Source organism: Schistocerca americana, chromosome 8 (assembly GCF_021461395.2).
Source record: "Schistocerca americana isolate TAMUIC-IGC-003095 chromosome 8, iqSchAmer2.1, whole genome shotgun sequence".
Taxonomy (NCBI): domain Eukaryota; kingdom Metazoa; phylum Arthropoda; class Insecta; order Orthoptera; family Acrididae; genus Schistocerca; species Schistocerca americana.
In genome coordinates this window covers 388,685,353-388,703,997 of record NC_060126.1, presented here as the reverse complement: position 1 = coordinate 388,703,997, position 18,645 = coordinate 388,685,353, and the positions used below count along the sequence as shown (strand labels likewise).

The window sequence follows — 18,645 nt, the reverse complement described above, 5'->3', positions numbered from 1 at the left end:
GACCATACTGGTTCCCTTGACTGCCAGGCGAGTCTGTCTCATTCTAAAACTGCCTCTCTTCTTTTCCTGTGGATTCATGAGACTTTCTTACAGACATTTTTCCAGTGATACCCTGCATTGACGTCCCTCCTCTTGGTGCATGTCTTCTCGTGCCCCCAGACACTGCTGAACAAAGTACTGTAAACTATTCATAGTCCACTATGTTCAAAGACTCTGCCATGAGCAAGGGCCTCCCTTGATTAACAGGTATTAACTCATTAAATGTTATTGTATTTTTCACGATAAAGGATGACACCCAAAGCAGTTGCAGGATAATAATTTATTAAAATTCTTGGCCAAGGTTTCGGTATATATAAATATACCTTCATCAGAAGTAAAAAATCCTGAACAGGAAGACACTTTCATTAGAAAAACTTAAGCATCGGAAATAAACACTAGAGCTTAAGTAACAGTGAAATTACCAGAGTAATACAGGAACAAAATCTTTTAGTTACTTACTAAAATTACATTATGCAATGGAGATTTATGACAAATGTGCCAAAGGCGTCGTCAGTAATTAAGACATCTTCTCCATTTGTACAGCATGACTATGGGCAAAGGGTCAATGCGAACAGTTTAGCACCAGTACTTCGCCTATGAACTATCGAGACAAGAATGTGAAAGCACTAGGGCAGATGGTTTCGCCGAGAGAGGGCACTTGTGGTATGTGCCAGACACTCGCGCATATTAAAATCCATGGATACCTACATAAGCGCATCAAAATTGTTAAAAGTTGTGCTAATTCAAATCTTCTGTCTTAATAAATAAAACATATCAGACCATTTAAAAACATTTATGTAAAATAGAAAATATGGAACCAATTTACCTGTGTTCTAGTGTCAAACAGATGAAGCTTGCGCTATGGAACACATCTAATGAGAGAGGGCACTAGTGTAATGCACGAGAATCTCGCGTAACGTAGGCGGTGAAATACGTACTAGCGAAAACAACCAAAATGTTACAGTAAAACGAAACAATCTGTCGTTGCGTATAAAAACATACTAGTCAATTAACCACACATACACATCGAAAATCACAAACAGCAAACATCAAAAATACGTAAAATCCCAACAAGACAGGTAAAGCGCATTTCACCGGCATCAACAAGCAAGAAAACTAACTTCTAGTCAGCCAGACTATATTACATTAAGGCAAGGAAGGGTTTGAAACTGTCTAAAAAGTATTTGTTTCTAAGCTGCACCTGTTCATTAAGAACAAAACCATCTTTTAGAGACAGTTGCTTGAAAATCTCTAATTCTTCAAGCAAGTCCAGTTTGTAACCCTTATTCGTTTCATGAAGCAATTCTACGTCATCTAGTTTACGTGGCGTATGCTGTAAGAGCCATAGATGTTCGGCAAACATGGAATTATGTACGATTTCCCCATTTTTACCTAGCATGTGTTCTTTATACCTTACTTTAATGGGTCTACCTGTCTGTCCAATGTAATAGTTTGGGCAGTCATTACAAGTAATTTTGTATACACCGGATTTAGTGCCGAGTTCTTCCCATGCTCCAATAGTATCAATTACTCTTTGTTTCAGGCTATCATTTATGGAAAATGCAACTCTATAACCGTATTGTTTCTGTAAAAGTCTTCTTATCTTATATGATATGTTCCCCAAAAATGGATTTGAAATAAAGTTATTACCCTCATTCTTTTTCGCCCTGTTGTCTCCTAAAGTTGAACATTTTAAAGCTGTTTTTTTCTTAACAATTTGGTCAATTAATTTAGAGTCGTATCCATTGTTAGTAGCCATTGATTTTAATAAAGATATTTCTTTTTCTAAACAATTTTGTTCTAAAGGTGTGCTCACAGCACGATGAACTGCAGAATGAAAGAAGGCAATTTTGTGAGTTTGAGGATGACATGAATCTATTGGGATAATATTATCAGAAAAAGTTTTACATATTTTTGATGTTTGCTGTTTGTGATTTTCGATGTGTGTGTGTGGTTTATTGACTAGTATGTTTTTATTCGCAATGACAGATGGTTTCGTTTTACTGTAACATTTTGGTTGTTTTCGCTAGTATGTATTTCACCCCCTACGTTACGCGAGATTCTCGCGCATTACACTAGTGCCCTCTCTCATTAGATGTGTTCCATAGCGCAAGCTTCATCTGTTTGACACTAGGACACAGGTAAATTGGTTCCATATTTTCTATTTTACATAAATGTTTTTAAATGGTCTGATATGTTTTATTTATTAAGACAGAAGATTTGAATTAGCACAACTTTTAATAATTTTGATGCGCTTATGTAGGTATCCATGGATTTTAATATATGCGAGTGTCTGGCACACCACACGTGCCCTCTCTCGGCGAAACCATCTGCCCTAGTGCTTTCACATTCTTGTCTCGATAGTTCTGGTGCTGGTGCTAAACTGTTCGCATTGACCCTTTGGCCATAGTCATGCTGTACAAATGGAGAAGATGTCTTAATTACTGACGACACCTTTGGCACATTTGTCTTATTAATCTCCATTGCATAATGTAATTTTAGTAAGTAACTAAAAGATTTTGTTCCTGTATTGCTCTGGTAATTTCACTGTTACTTAAGCTCTAGTGTTTATTTCCGATGCTAAGGTTTTTCTAATGAAAGTGTCTTCCTGTTCAGGATTTTTTACTTCTGATGAAGGTATATTTATATATACCGAAACCTTGGTCAAGAATTTTAATAAATTATTATCCTGCAACTGCTTTGGCTGTCATCCTTTATCGTGAAGAATATCAACAGTTGCTGTTTCAGCCATGTTTAAAATCTTGTTATTGTATTTGTTAACTTATAGAAATAATGTCTTCAAACCACCGCGCTTACCTGTTTCAGGATGCCTTGTTATTTCTTGTTGTTTCTATTAATTACCGTGCCTCTATAGACATACATGCCCCCTTAGGAGCATAGAAGGAAACCTTTAAATCGGTTCTTCAATGCTGTACCCATAAAATGTTTATGCCAACTGACTGGCTGCTGAAACCTATTCAAATGTATTCTAACAATCATTAAAACTCAATTTTGATTTAGATTTATATTCATTCACTAAGAAACTTTGTTTTTACTTTCAAGGGCACTGTCGTTTGTAGAAAAGTTCTTTGGAGGTGAAGTACCATGTATAGAAATCACGCAAGTTGAGCTGACATTGCTGGCACATATCACTCGTGAATTGCAGGGGTACATTGCTTCTCTTGAGTCTGCCCGACTCAGAGATGGTATTCGTCACATCCTTGCAATCAGTCGACATGGAAACCAGTTCATGCAGAGTCAGCAGCCTTGGGTGTTGGTGAAAGGATCTGAAACTGACAGGTATATTAACATATTGTCTGTGTTATATACAGTATACTCGCAATTATTCGGCGTAATGTGGGGGAGAAGATGAATGAATATAATCACACACACGAATAATTGGGAGTACACTGTATGCGCAATTTGTCTCATTCTCTACACCATGAAAGTGTTTTTGCATGTAACAAATTATTGATTCTCTTTAATTTCAGAATTTACTAATTCGGAGAAATATTTTTCAAATTATGAACAGAACATTATACAGGTAACATCTCTCGCAGAAAAAAATTAGAAATCAATTTAGATTTTTTGCAGACACAAGTGCGAAACTTTTTGTGGCTGTCATCGCTTCTAGCTTTCTGACTTCCACTTGCTCCTACTGTGCCAAACCACTTGTTGGAGTTCTATCCTGGTTATCACAACGTGATTGTCTTCATGCCAGCTTCTAGAAGATACACCCACTTTCTTCTCTTATGTGAAACTCTTTCCCATGCTCTTTCCAGCAACCTTTTGTTGGCCCACTCTGATTATATTTACTAAATATACATATCCCTTCAGTTGTCTGTTCACTTGCCCCCTTTATTTTCGCATGCTTTTGTATGGGCACATTTCATCCATGATCTCTGCTGAAATGGCTCTGTGCAACATGGGTCCATGTCAGTTGATGTTAATTTCAAGAAGAAAGAAGTTTTTCCAAATTTTGGTTACCCAAAAGTTCTTTCTTAAGTCTGCAATTTCTTAATTTTGTTACACAAAGGATACACAAGATTTAAAGTGGGGATAATGAAATTACAGAAGCTTGTGTGTCTATTAAACATCTTCAAGAATCGTGTCACAATCAGTATCTGAAGTATCATGTGAAGGCTAGATCGCTACTCACCACATAGGTGAGTTACAGATAGGCACAATAGAAAGACTGCTGAACCTTTAAACTTTTGGACAAAAAGATCTCCTTCATCTGGCTACAGCAGCTGAAGACAGTGGCCAATTGGGTAAGAGTTGTGCTTTTATGAATGTGGGTGTTTTCTACTTCTGAAGAAGAACTTTTTGCCTGAAAGCTTAAATGTTTAGCAGTCATTCCATTCTGCCTGTCTGTGATTCACTGTCTCATCTGTGTGGTGAGAAGCAATCTATCCATTTCACAATATTGTTGTTATTCCATACTGGACTTTCCATCGTTAAGTATCCTCAGTGTTAGAGGTTCTTCAGTTTCTGCTTTGAGCATTCTGTAGAACATCTGATACATTGGCGGTATGCAGTTTGTCAAAGACATATTAAAATATGTTTTACTTTTTTAATTGAGGCATTTCACCAGAGAAATAAGAATCGTAAAGCACAAGACCTTATTCCCTTTTTGCAGACTTCCTTCTTCTTTTGTACCTTAATTCACATAAATTGCACTCTCATATTTGGAAAATTGAAGCTCTGATGTCTTCCTAATGGACATTTTCTGGCATCTGCTGGCACATTTCTAACATTGTAATTGGATTAATCTCGGAAGCTTTTAAAATCCCTAGTTTCATGTCAGTGACTTTATACGGATTCTTTACTGCACTCTTCTTTGCGTTCATTTCATAGATTACAGTTTCAAAAAGAAAGAAAAAAAATTCAAAATATCCTCAACCAAATTTGCAAGTCATATGACATTTGTCCAAAATATAGCCACACCTAGGGCACTATTGTTTGCACACATAGATGCTACATTGAACAGGTAAATGTTCAAAGAGGGTGCTAGCACAGATGTTCCACAGTTTGTAATTCTCCACACTCACACTTGCTATCCTCTGATGTGAAACCCTGTAGTTCAAGGGAGGACTTCAGCCTACTGATACCAGTTCTTAATCGGTTAAAGGAGCCTCAAATACTCCAACCCTTGTTGTACCTGGATGGAAGATATTCTCATTGTGTCATCCAATTATGTTGTGAGGATTTGTATCTAAAATGTATTTCCTTGTCGGTGGGGGGGCATTCAAAAGTTCACACGTTAGAAGGAAAGTTATTCTTGCCAGGCTGAGGATGGCCTTCCATTGTTCATGAGTGTTTGATGTTACAATACTGGCAACACAGTAAATCTTCTCAGCAGGGATAGGTTTTAAGCACCCCATAATTAGCCTGCAAGCTTTGTTCGGAGCAGGTTCCACAGTTTTGGCATGAGATAATTTATACCAACCAGAAAAGGCATATTCTACTTCAGAACAGCACAGGGCAAAAGTAATGGTTCTAAGAACTAGTGGATTACCTCCCCATTTTGTATCTCTTAACTTTCTCAAGATGTTATTCCAAATGGTGGTTTTCTATTTGATGCTGGAACAGTGTTGGATGAAGGTGAGGGAGTGGTCCAGTGTTATTCCTAGGTACTGTGGAGTGAAGCTAAGTTCCAGAGGGCTGCCATTCCAAGACATATTCAGCTTTCGTGAGGCCTACCTGTAACTGCTTGTGGTACATGAGGATCTTTCTGACAAATACTGGAAACATTGTCCATTTTCAGGTAAGGTTTTCACATAGTATTTTATTGGGCCCAACTTACTATGCACAGGTGGTAATTTTTTGTTTGTTCTTTATCATAATAGTTACAATATTTGATAAATATTAGCACCACCGCCATAGGAAGTTTAGCTTCATATTATTGTGTTCCTGTCACGTTCTCTAGTCTGAAGACTGATTTAATATAGCTCGCCACACCATGCAGTGGAGGTGCATGTCCTCAGAAATATAACAGCTGTAGTTTCTCCTTTCCTTCAGCCTTTCACAGTATCATCACAGCAAGACCATGTTGTATAATGTTCAAAAAATGCCAGATCAGTCAGTTATCCAGACTGTTGCGCATGCTACTACTGAAAAGGCTGCTGGCGCAATAGATACATACCCCTCCGAAATTGTTACATCTACTCTATGGGTATATGTATTGTTGAGGTAAACAAGACATTTCACTTTGCCAAGGTTTCTGTTCATGTTATTGCTACTTGAAAAAATATGTGATATAATCAAAAAAACTAAAAATGTATTTAAAAAATATTAACTGGTAATTGTAAAAAAGGATGGAGATACAACTGTTTTGATATTATATTAGGATTTAGTACACTAGACACCAGAAAAGTAAGTCAGCTTGATTAAAAAAAATTTCATTGTTGGTCTGTTTTGTCAGTATACATCAACATCAAAATAGTCATGTAAGATACCACTGACCAGCTAGCTGGCCAAGCCTACTACATTGCAAGGCACTATCCAACTTTGAGCTTATACACTTGTGAATGAGACTGCACATTGACAATATAAGTAACTTCTTCATGCCACACAATTCATCTTTAATGGACATATATTTGATATTCTAGAGAAATATTTTCTTGCAAACTGAAGACTAATGACTAGAGCCTCGCAGCACATGTTACCATTTGTTATTGATTTGTTATTGCAGGGTACGAGCAGGCACTGTAGTTGGCCTCTGCGCCAACATTGCAGCACTGCTGGCTGTTCTTTTGAAACCATATATGCCTGAGACATCACGTACATTGGATACTCAGCTCAATGCACCAGAGCACATACAGTATATTTCAAAGGAGGTTTGTGTTCTGCTTCCCCCAGGACATAAAATTGGGCAGGTAAGACATTTACATCATATTTGCATTTTTCTCGCAGTAAACATTAAGATGAAACTTTCATGCAAGGAGAGTTTTGTGCGATTCATTGTGGCATAGAGTGCGCTGGAAGGAGGAAAGTTGAGTGTTGTGGAATGAGTGAAATGGGTGCCAGGAGTGAAGGTAGGCAAGGTATGGAGTTAGCAGAGATTGAGGCCAGGAGGAAAGTAGGATTGAATTATATGTTGTATGGACAGTTCCCAACCGAAACTGGTGTGGGAGTGAGGGGTGGAGGCCGTGAAGCCATATTGGATGTGAAGCAGTCACTAGGTTGATCAAGAAAAGCTCAGCAGCATTTTCTGACACTAGATAGTCAACTATGCTCTTGGCCACAGTGTGGCAACAGCCATTCATGTGGGTGTATATCTGGGTATTGTTCCTGGCCACATAATAGCCTGTGTAGAAGTTACCGCACAATTCATATATTATGCTATTGCTTTTATGTGCTCTTTCAAGACAGCTTCATTTGACAATTTCATTATCATTTATCCTTATCATTTATCCCACTCTGCCTCAAGTCTTTATTCACTGCTGCAATTGCATTATAACTCCACTGTTCCTCTGACATAATACGAAGACATAAGATACATTCTATGATTTTTACGTCTACATCATACTCCACAAGCCACCTGACGGTGTGTGACAGAGGATAATTCTGGTTCCACTGACTGATCTCCCTTCCCTGTTTCACTGACAAATAAGGCATCAGAAGAACGACTCTTGGTAAGCCTCTGTATTCTTGTTGTGGTCATTTCATAAGAAGTCTGTGTTAAGAAGTAATATGTGATCTGACTCTTCCTGAAAACTGCTCTCTCAAAATTTCACTAATAAACGTCTTCATGATGCACAACAGCTCTCTTGTAGTGTCTGTCACTGGAGTTTGTTGGACATCTCTGTAACGCTCTCGCACCAACTAAGCAGTTGTGTCAGTTCTACATGGTAAAGATCCTAAACTGATGAACAATATGTAAAAATTGATCGAACAAGTGCATTCGCTTCGGAGATGATTTACATTTCCTTAAGATTCTTCCTGTGAGTCTCAGCCTGACATCTTATTTTTCTATCACTTGTTTTATGTCATAATTCCATTTAAGTTCACTCTGGATGACTACTCCTAGGTATTTTATGGCAGATATGGTTTCTGGCAATTTGTCGTCAGCAGTGCAGTTGTACAGTAGTGGATTTCATTTTCTGCGTATGTGAAGTACATTACATGGATTTATGTTCACAGTCGACTGCCAGAGCCTGCACCATTCATCAATCCTCTGTAGCTCATTTTGCAAATCGATACAGTCTGCTACTTTCTTATGGACAACCATATCGTTTGCAAACAGTCTTAAGGAGCTTCCGACATTTTCTACTAGACCATTTATATACATTGTAAACAGCAAAGGTTCTATCACATTTCCTTGGCATCTGTTGAATTTTTATTGTAAAGGGTGAGTTGTTGAGTTCTATCTGTAATGAAATCCTGATCCAGTCACAAATCTCGTCTGCTAATCAGTAAGCTCCTATTTTTACGCTAAGTGGCAGTGTGGGGTGGTGTCAGATGCCTTTCTGAAGTCCAGGAACAGTGCGTCAACCTGAGTGTTGTTCTCTACAGCATTATGGATTTCATGGTGGCACAGAGCGAGCTGTGTTTCACAAGATCTCCATTTGCAGAATCCTTACTGATTTTTAGAGGAGTTTTTTGTTCTCCAAAAACATCATAATTTGTACAGTTGCATTAAATAGATATCCTTGAGATAAGCTTTGCCATGAACAACAAATGTTGATTGCTTATTTCTTTGGATTGGAAGGTGTATAATTATTAATCCTTCTTGCTAGTTTCATTACATTTGATTGCATTGTACCTGCTCTATTCATACAATGAACTATAGCCAATTATAATTTATCAAAATTTGTACATTTATGATAAGACCCAGTCTTTATGTATCATTTTTATGCAGGAGCTTTTGAGAATGGGAATGCTTTCCCAAAACTATTTGCAAAGAATGAAATTCTATGTTTTAAAAAATCCTAATAATTACTTCACCTGTCTCTTCATCACTAAAGCACCCCCCCTATTTTAGGCTGTGATGAATCAAATGTTGTTCGTGTTTTAAGATTCTTGTCTTCTCGGTAGTGTCTTAAGTAGATGGTTTTAATGTGTTTCTAGGATGGTTGCTTCATCATTTATTTTCCAACGGATCGTGTAGGCTCATTTCCTTGCTCGACGATTTTGGATGGTGTCTGGTTATAGTCCATGTGTTTTACTCATACACTGCCGTGAGGCATATGACTTTTGCTGTTTTGTGTGCCAGTGTGAATGAGAGAAGCCCAGGATGACTGCAGATTACATTCTCTAGTTTACATTTTGTTGCATGCTTTTAACGCTCATAACCCAACCTGTCTTCTGTTAGTTGAGTATGGGTGCCGGTGAACTTGCTATTGGGGTCCTATACATGCAACCACCACCACCACCACCACAACCACCACTACCACTAAATCATCTATTGAGAAGTCAACCTTTGTGTAGTTCTCTAACACATCAGTCCTTCATGTACATTCCACAACTAATCCTGATACTACAAAAAATGTATACTTAATGACAGGACCTGCTTGCCCCCCATTTTAAGCAGTTTTTTAACTGCTGTAATGCAACCTGCCACAATTTCCTCTCCTGTGCCAGCCTCTTCACCTCAGAGTAGCATTTGCATTAATCATCCTCAATTATGTTTCAGATATATTGTAATTTCTGTCTTCCCATACCCTCTACAGCTCTGTCAGGTAGCATGGAAGTTTTTCCTGGTGATGTCATCACACGCCATATTATCCTGTCCTTCAGTAAACAACTGATTTGGAGGCTCACAACCTTTGTTTTCACTCTTGTTGATCCTAATACTCCCATTCTTCTAATGGACAAGGAGCATACCACAAATTCTGTATTACAGATCTTGTAAATCAACATGTGTGTGAAGTGCAGGCTATGCAGGTGCTAAAGTTGAAATTCTCATAATCTTATCTCAGTTAATGATTGTTTTTTCTCCTTTGTCTGTGTGTGAACAGGATCTTCTAAGAGCACATTTTATTAAAAAAAAAAAAAAAAATCCACATGATCGTATCTTAAAAAAATGACTGCACAATTTCTGCCCCCTATCCCTTCTCTCATCAGGTTGTGTGCCACTTACATTTCCAGTCATCATCATCATCATCATCATCATCATCATCATCATCATTTAAGACTGATTATGCTTTTCAGCGTTCAGTCTGGAGCATAGCCCCCCCTTATACAGTTCCTCCATGATCCCCTATTCAGTGCTAACATTGGTGCCTCTTCTGATGTTAAACCTATTACTTCAAAATCATTCTTAACCGAATCCAGGTACCTTCTCCTCGGTCTGCCCCGACTCCTCCTACCCTCTACTGCTGAATCCATGAGTCTCTTGGGTAACCTTGGTTCTCTCATGCGTGTAACATGACCCCACCATCTAAGCCTGTTCGCCCTGACTGCTACATCTATACAGTTCATTCCCAGTTTTTCTTTGATTTCCTCATTGTGGACACCCTCCTGCCATTGTTCCCATCTACTAGTACCTACAATCATCCTAGCTACTTTCATATCCGTAACCTCAACCTTGTTGATAAGGTAACCTGAATCCACCCAGCTTTCGCTCCCATACAACAAAGTTGGTCGAAAGATTGTACGGTGCACAGATAACTTAGTCTTGGTACTGACTTCTTTCTTGCAGAAGAGAGTAGATCGTAGCTGAGCACTCACTGCATTAGCTTTGCTACACCTCGCTTCCAGTTCTTTCACTATGTTGCCGTCCTGTGAGAATACGCATCCTAAGTACTTGAAACTGTCCACCTATTCTAACTTTGTTCCTCCTATTTGGCACTCAATCCGTTTATATTTCTTTCCCACTGACATTACTTTCGTTTTGGAGATGCTAATCTTCATACCATAGTCCTTACATTTCTGATCTAGCTCTGAAATATTACTTTGCAAACTTTCAATCGAATCTGCCATCACAACTAAGTCATCCGCATATGCAAGACTGCTTATTGTGTGTTCACATATCTTAATCTCACCCAGCCAGTCTATTGTTTTCAACATATGATCCATAAATAATGTGAACAACAGTGGAGACAGGTTGCAGCCTTGTCTTACCCCTGAAACTACTCTGAACCATGAACTCAATTTACCGTCAACTCTAACTGCTGCCTGACTATCCATGTAAAGACCTTTAATTGCTTGCAAAAGTTTGCCTCCTATTCCATAATCTTGTAGAACAGACAATAACTTCCTCCTAGGAACCCGGTCATATGCCTTTTCTAGATCTATAAAGCATAGATACACTTCCCTGTTCCACTCATAACACTTCTCCATTATTTGCCGTAAGCTAAAGATCTGGTCCTGACAACCTCTAAGAGGCCTAAACCCACACTGATTTTCATCCAATTGGTCCTCAACTAATACTCGCACTTTCCTTTCAACAATACCTGAGAAGATTTTACTCACAACGCTGATTAAAGAGATACCTCTATAGTTGTTACAATCTTTTCTGTTTCCATGTTTAAAGATTGGTGTGATTACTGCTTTTGTCCAGTCTGATGGAACCTTTCCCGACTCCCAGGCCATTTCAATTATCCTGTGTAGCCATTTAAGACCTGACATTCCACTGTATTTGATGAGTTCCGACTTAATTTCATCCACCCCAGCCGCTTTATTGCTCTGCAATCTATTGACCATTTTTTCCACTTCCTCAAATGTGATCCTATTTCCATCATCATTCCTATCCCATTCTACCTCGAAATCTGAAACATTACTGATCGCATTTTCACCTACATTGAGCAACTCTTCAAAATATTCCCTCCATCTGCCCAAGGCATCCACAGGATTCACCAGCAGTTTTCCTGACCTGTCCAAAATACTTGTCATTTCCTTCTTACCTCCCTTTCGAAGACTGCTAATTACACTCCAGAATGGTTTTCCAGCAGCTTGACCCATAGTCTCCAACCTGTTTCCAAAGTCTTCCCACGATTTCTTCTTGGATGCTGCAATTATCTGTTTGGCTTTGTTTCTTTCTTCAACATAACTTTCTCTGTCTACCTGGTTCTGGTTTGTAGCCATTTTTGATACGCCTTCTTTTTCCTTTTACAGGCTGCCTTGACTGTATCATTCCACCAAGCTGTTTGCTTCATCCTACTTTTACACACTACTATTCCAAGACATTCTTTAGCCACTTCTAGTACTGTGTCCCTGTACCTTGTCCATTCCTTTTCCAATGACTGTAATTGACTACATTCAACTAACTGGTACCTTTCTGAGATCGCTGTTATGTACTTGTGCCTGATTTCCTTATCCTAAAGTTTCTCCACTCTTATCCTCCTACAAATGGACCTGACCTCCTGCACTTTCGGCCTCACAATCCCAATTTCACTGCAGATTAAATAATGATCAGTGTCATCAAAGAATCCCCTGAATACACGTGTCCCTCTCACAGCCTTCCTGAATTCCTGATCTGTTATTATATAGTCAATGACAGATCTGGTTCCCCTGCCTTCCCAAGTATACCGGTGAATGTTCTTATGTTTAAAAAAGGAGTTTGTGGTTCATGGTGTGGGTTCCTGTAGTCATGTCCTAGTTCATGAACCACAGGCAACGTATGAGTGGCCAAGTAAGTGGTCCTGACAGTCGGGATACCAGTTACTTTGGAATAAGGCTGGGCATCTCGGACATATTCTGAGTCGTGGTCACCTTTGTGCTCATACGGCAAAGACTACCAAATCCACCGGTTAGTCCCTCAGCCGTTAAGGGTAAAACCCAATGGGACTCGGGGCAAGTAAGGCTAGCAACCTGCTTCCCTGGTACTTTAAATATGATGCTGGCAACAATCAGAGCAAAATGCCTCGGACCTTTGGAGGTGACGGAGTCCCACCTCTAACTGACAAACCAGGGACTCCAAAGATACGACTTGGCAAACAAATGGTAATGAGATGGGGCGCTATTAATATCAATGGGGGCTACTCTGGGAAGAAAGTAGAGCTGGCAGAGGCTGCAAGTAAGATGGGGCTGGACGTTTTAGCTGTTAGTGACATTCGGGTAAGGGGTGAGAAAGAAGAGGAAGTGGGAGAATACAAGGTCTACCTGTCAGGAGTCAAAGCTGGAATAGCACAATGGGGTGTAGGGCTTTACATCAGGAAAGAAATGGAACCCAGCTTAGTTGCAATAAGGTATGTAAACGAACGACTGATGTGGATAGATTTGACAGTGTCTAGCAAGAAAATTAGGATTGTGTCAGTATATTCGCACTGTGAAGGGACAGATCAAGATAATATGGATAGTTTTTATGAGGCACTCAGTGATGTAGTTGTTAGAGTAAAGGACAAGGACAGTGTTCTGCTCATGGGTGATTTTAACGCCAGGATTGGAAATCGAACAGAAGGGTATGAAAGTTTATGGGTAAATTTGGAGAGGATATGGAGGCCAACAGGAACGGGAAACAACTCTTGGATTTCTGTGCCAGTATGGGCTTAGTACATTTCCAGTATGGAAACTTATTAGTTCCATACTATATTTAAACTGACATTCTGGCTGTCATTTTGTCTCATCTAATACTGTTCTTGTTTCTGGTCTAAAGCCGTTCCCCTACCTCATTTAACTTTTCTCTTTCTTATGAATCTATGTGTTGCTTACCTCATTGCAGTTCTCGTAACTGTAGTTTGTAGTGGTAGTGATTTACACTTTCTCATTACGAAATGGTTTGGCAGACACCACTTGCACACTTGCGTGGTGGTCATCTTTTTCTCCATTGTTATCAGCCATTCTTGTGTGTGTGTGTGTGTGTGTGTGTGTGTGTGTGTGTGTGTGTGTGTGTGTCAGAAGGTCGGCTGGTCTGTGACACCATGGAACTGTTTGCTGTAAGCTAACTGGAATTATGTTGTTAAAATACTGGGTACACCATATCAAATGTCTCCTGTTCGGTTACTTGCAGGTAGTGCTTCTTGGAAGCAATTGTCAGACATCAGAGTAATGTGAAAATATTCTCCTTGGTCTTACAGACCACCTGCGTGTAATTACAGCTTAATATTTAAAGATGTAAACTTTGTTCGTTTTCAATTGACAAACAGAGGCAATCAAAAGAGATTAGTCTTACTCACTGAGCTGTTCCTTCACAAGAGAACTGTGATTCTCTTGCATAGAGAGACGGTTTTAGTGACCCACACAACTCCTCTGTAGATACCAACAGGAATCCTGAAAACACCAAGTAGGTGGAAGCCAAATTATTCTTCTCATTCAAGGCATCCAAAAGATAGTACATAGATAGTGGAATCAAAGTTGATGTCTTATTTCTCAATTCCCTTAAATTATCAGTTAGTGAGAAATGTTGAAAAGTGTCAATTTGTAGTATGAAATGTACAGTTTTCTTGCATTCATCATAAAGAATGTAAACAGAAAACTGAAAAGAAAGTTAGATGTTGTATCCTTCATAGTACATATGTGACTACAGAATGTAATCATTCATAAATAGTGATGCAGTAACTTGATTGCATTTGATTGAAAACTATGAATATATTTGGAATACTACAGTTGAGATGATAAATTGTTAGCTGTTGAAGAAGCAATAATTTACTGTATTTATATCTTGTGTAGTATGTTTATAGATCTGTAAGCAATGTACCTCTTCAGAATTTGTAGAGAAAAGTAGATAATATTTTAATATGTAATAGAGAATAGCCTATGTTTCCTAGTAGCACAAGTATTTTATTTCTGTATGGTATGAAGATAAGTCAGCCTGTTCAGGTAATCCAAGGCGCCACTGCAAGATGAGCCATTCATGTAAAGTTGTTGCTGATTGATTTTTTTGTTTTCATTTTTATGTAATATTTCCCTTTAAATTAGAACCAGTCTGTATGCTTGTGTGGTCTGTAGAAGTCTAACTAATTTTTGATGACCAGTTGACCTTATGAAGATAACATACAGAAACTAATCGGCACCTACAAATTATACGAATCAGTTCTGATGTTCAACTGAGCTTTTGGGTAACTTCTGTTGTTAAATTTTAAATTTATTATCTAAGATTTTATCTATGCTTAAATATATCATTGTCCTTTCTCAATTTCTGTCTATATTTTGCAGTCAAAAATTTCAAAATAAATTTTCAAATCCTTGTTGTTGTTGTGGTCTTCAGTCCTGAGACTGGTTTGATGCAGCTCTCCATGCTACTCTATCCTGTGCAAGCTTCTTCATCTCCCAGTACCTACTGCAACCTACATCCCTCTGAATCTGCTTAGTGTATTCATTTCTTGGTCTCCCTCTACGATTTTTACCCTCCACGCTGCCCTCCAATACTAAATTGGTGATCCCTCGATGTCTCAGAATATGTCCTACCAGTCGATCCCTTCTTCTAGTCAGCGTGTGCCACAAACTCCTCTTCTCCCCAATTCTATTAAATTCCTCCTCATTAGTTATGTGATCTACCCATCTAATCTTCAGCATTCTTCTGTAGCACCACATTTCAAAAGCCTCTATTCTCTTATTGTCCAAACTATTTATCGTCCATGTTTCACTTCCATACATGCCTACACTCCATACAAATACTTTCAGAAACCACTTCCTGACACTTAAATCTATACTCGCTGTTAACAAATTTCTCTTCTTTAGAAACACTTTCCTTGCCATTGCCAGTCTACATTTTATGTCCTCTCTACTTCGATCATCATCAGTTATTTCGCTCCCCAATTAGCAAAACTCCTTTACTACTTTAAGTGTCTCATTTCCTAAACTAATTCCCTCAGCATCACCCGACTTAATTCAACTACATTCCATTATTCTCATTTTGCTTTTTTTTATGTTCATCTTATATCCTCCTTTCAAGACACTATCCATTCCATTCAACTGCTCTTCCGAGTCCTTTGCTGTCTCTGACAGAATTACAATGTCATCGGCGAACCTCAAAGTTTTTATTTCTTCTCCTTGGATTTTAATACCTACTCCAAATTTTTCTTTTGTTTCCTCCACTGCTTGCTCAATATACAGATTGAATAACATCGGGGAGAGGCTACAACCCTGTCTCACTCCCTTCCCAACCACAGCTTCCCTTTCATGTCCCTCGACTCTTATAACTGCCATCTGGTTTCTGTACAAATTGTAAATAGCCTTTCGGTCCCTGTATTTTACCCCTGCTACATTTAGAATTTGAAAGAGAGTATTCCAACTTTCTCTAAGTCTACAACTGCTAGAAACTTAGGTTTGCTTTTCCTCAATCTAGCTTCTAAGATAAGTTGTAGGGTCAGTATTGCCTCAAGTGTTCCAATATTTCTACGGAATCCAAACTGATCTTCCGCGATGTTGGCTTCTACTAGTTTTTCCATTTGTCTGTAAAGAATTCGCGTTAGTATTTTGCAGCCGTAACTTATTAATCTGATAGTTCGGTAATTTTCACATCTGTCAACACCTGCTTTCTTTGGGATTGGAATTATTACATTCTTCTTGAAGTCTGAGGGTATTTCGCCTGTCTCATACATCTTGCTCACCAGATGGTAGAGTTTTGTCAGGACTGGCTCTCCCAAGGCTGTCAGTTGTTCCAATGGAGTGTTGTCTGCTCCTGGGGCCTTGTTTCGACTTAGATCTTTCAGTGCTCTGTCAAACTCTTCACGCAGTATCGTATCTCCCATTTCATCTTCATCTACATCCTCTTCCATTTCCATAATATTGTCCTCAAGTACATCGCCCTTGTATAGACCCTTTATATACCCCTTCCACCTTTCTGCTTTCCCTTCTTTGCTTAGAACTGGGTTTCCATATGAGCTCTTGATATTCATACAAGTGACTCTCTTTTCTCCAAAGGTCTCTTTAATTTTCCTGTAGGCAGTATCTATCTTACACCTAGTGATATGCGCCTCTACATCCTTACATTTGTCCTCTAGCCATCCCTGCTTAGCCATTTTGCACTTCCTGTCGCTCTCATTTTTGACACGTTTGTATTCCATCCTTAGGATGGGTTAATGTGTCCACCAATTGAAGGGGTCAGCACAACAGTGGTCTACATCTACATCTACATCCATACTCCGCAAGCCACCTGACGGTGGCCACTTTGTAAGAAATAAAGAAACAGAAGGTCAAAGTTATACAATTGCGGTGCTTCTTGGAATTTGTAAATCCCACGTTTTTGGTAGTGGTGTATTCCATGATGATTGGTTGACTTAACCACAATGTTATAAAGTCTTTTGTGAATTAGTTTTAGAAAAGGTGCAGTTTTTATGAGGCACTTGCAACTCATTTTCTTGGTTAGATCACTGTTACACTGGGATTTTTTTATACATGAGAAAGAAGGAAAAATGCTATTTGAATAAATGTAATGTAATTAATCGTATGTTCATCCTAATAGTTCCTTTACAAGTTTTAATATGAATTTAAAGTAACAACACATTACACAAAGTGGTTCTGTCAGTAAAATATGAAGATTATAAACTTATCATTACAAGCAAGAGCTTTCTTTTTCAGTGTACTTTTTCAGTATGTGTTTTGCAAGATTACACAGTAGGCCTACTATACATAATCAGGAATATCAAAAACGTCTTCACTGTCATCCTCCACAATATGTTGTATATATTCATCTTCCTCAGCTCAATTTTGAGATACCAGACTATTGTAAAATAAATGGTGAATGGGTGGAACATATTTCAAAAGATTGTTTAAGTTTCTTTGGGTTTATTGGCCTTGGGTTGGAATATTTTGGTACTTTAGATTAAATTAGATTTACTTTCATTCCAATTGATCCGTAGCTGAACATGTTGTTGTTCAAGGGTGTGTTTATTCTTTCTCCTTTGTCCTTTAATGATATTCACATATGCATCTTGCTCTATACCATCTGAATAACAATACCTAACACAGTATTTCCATGGTTGTTCAACAGAGACTTTCAGCATTGAAATGCGACTGAAAGCAACAGGTTCTTTATCCTCAGTAAATTTACGATTAGTTATTTTATCAGCTGAAGGCTTTGAACTTATAAAATCAACCTGTTGCATTTCAGTTACATTAAATTTTATTTTACCCATCCCAGTATTTTTTATAAGATCTACCCACCCAGCAGGTGTATACACATATTTTTACTATCTCTTTTTCTTCTCTATGAGTCCAAAGTCCCTATTATAGGGTAGGTAGCTATGACCTGATACTAGATACTTGTGAACTATTTCCTTAACATATTGTTTGTGAATACGTTGCAACCAAAAACATACTAAGGATATATTCTTATTTTGAGCAAAACAGTTATCAGAATACACGATTAATTTATCAATATTTTGAATATGTTGAAAGTATATTTAATTAAACATGATATTATTTCATCAACACCCCGTCATGCAATTTGTTCTGGCATACATACATGTGCACATCATCTGGAGTACAATCATGCACACAAAAGTTATAAGTCCACAACTGTCTCTTGAAGAAAACTTCACTAGCGTGTAGATGGGGAGTAGGCAGAGCTTGTTGTAAATCTAATGCTATCACTTTCACAGAACTGTGGTTTTAGAATAAGCTTTATGTCTTTAGATTAGTATATGCCTGTTGCACTTTTAATTGATGCAAATCTAACTCTTTTTGGACGATAGCTTTTTCAACATCTTCCTCCGCATGTGAAAGTTTTATGTGCTATGAATCACACACCTTGCATGTTTCAGTAGCTGGTGAGGAAAA

General features: G+C 38.3%; 1 protein-coding gene across 2 annotated transcripts in view; it reads left to right on the top strand.

The window, feature by feature from the left end:
• Window positions 1-18,645, top strand: part of LOC124544692 (methionine--tRNA ligase, cytoplasmic) — a 116,374-nt gene that overhangs the window by 81,533 nt on the left and 16,196 nt on the right. For both annotated transcript variants that reach the window (XM_047123333.1, XM_047123332.1), the window contains exons 14-15: window positions 3,103-3,339; window positions 6,734-6,917. In XM_047123333.1, coding sequence (XP_046979289.1) covers window positions 3,103-3,339; window positions 6,734-6,917 — 421 coding nt within the window. The remainder of the gene's footprint in view (window positions 1-3,102; window positions 3,340-6,733; window positions 6,918-18,645) is intronic.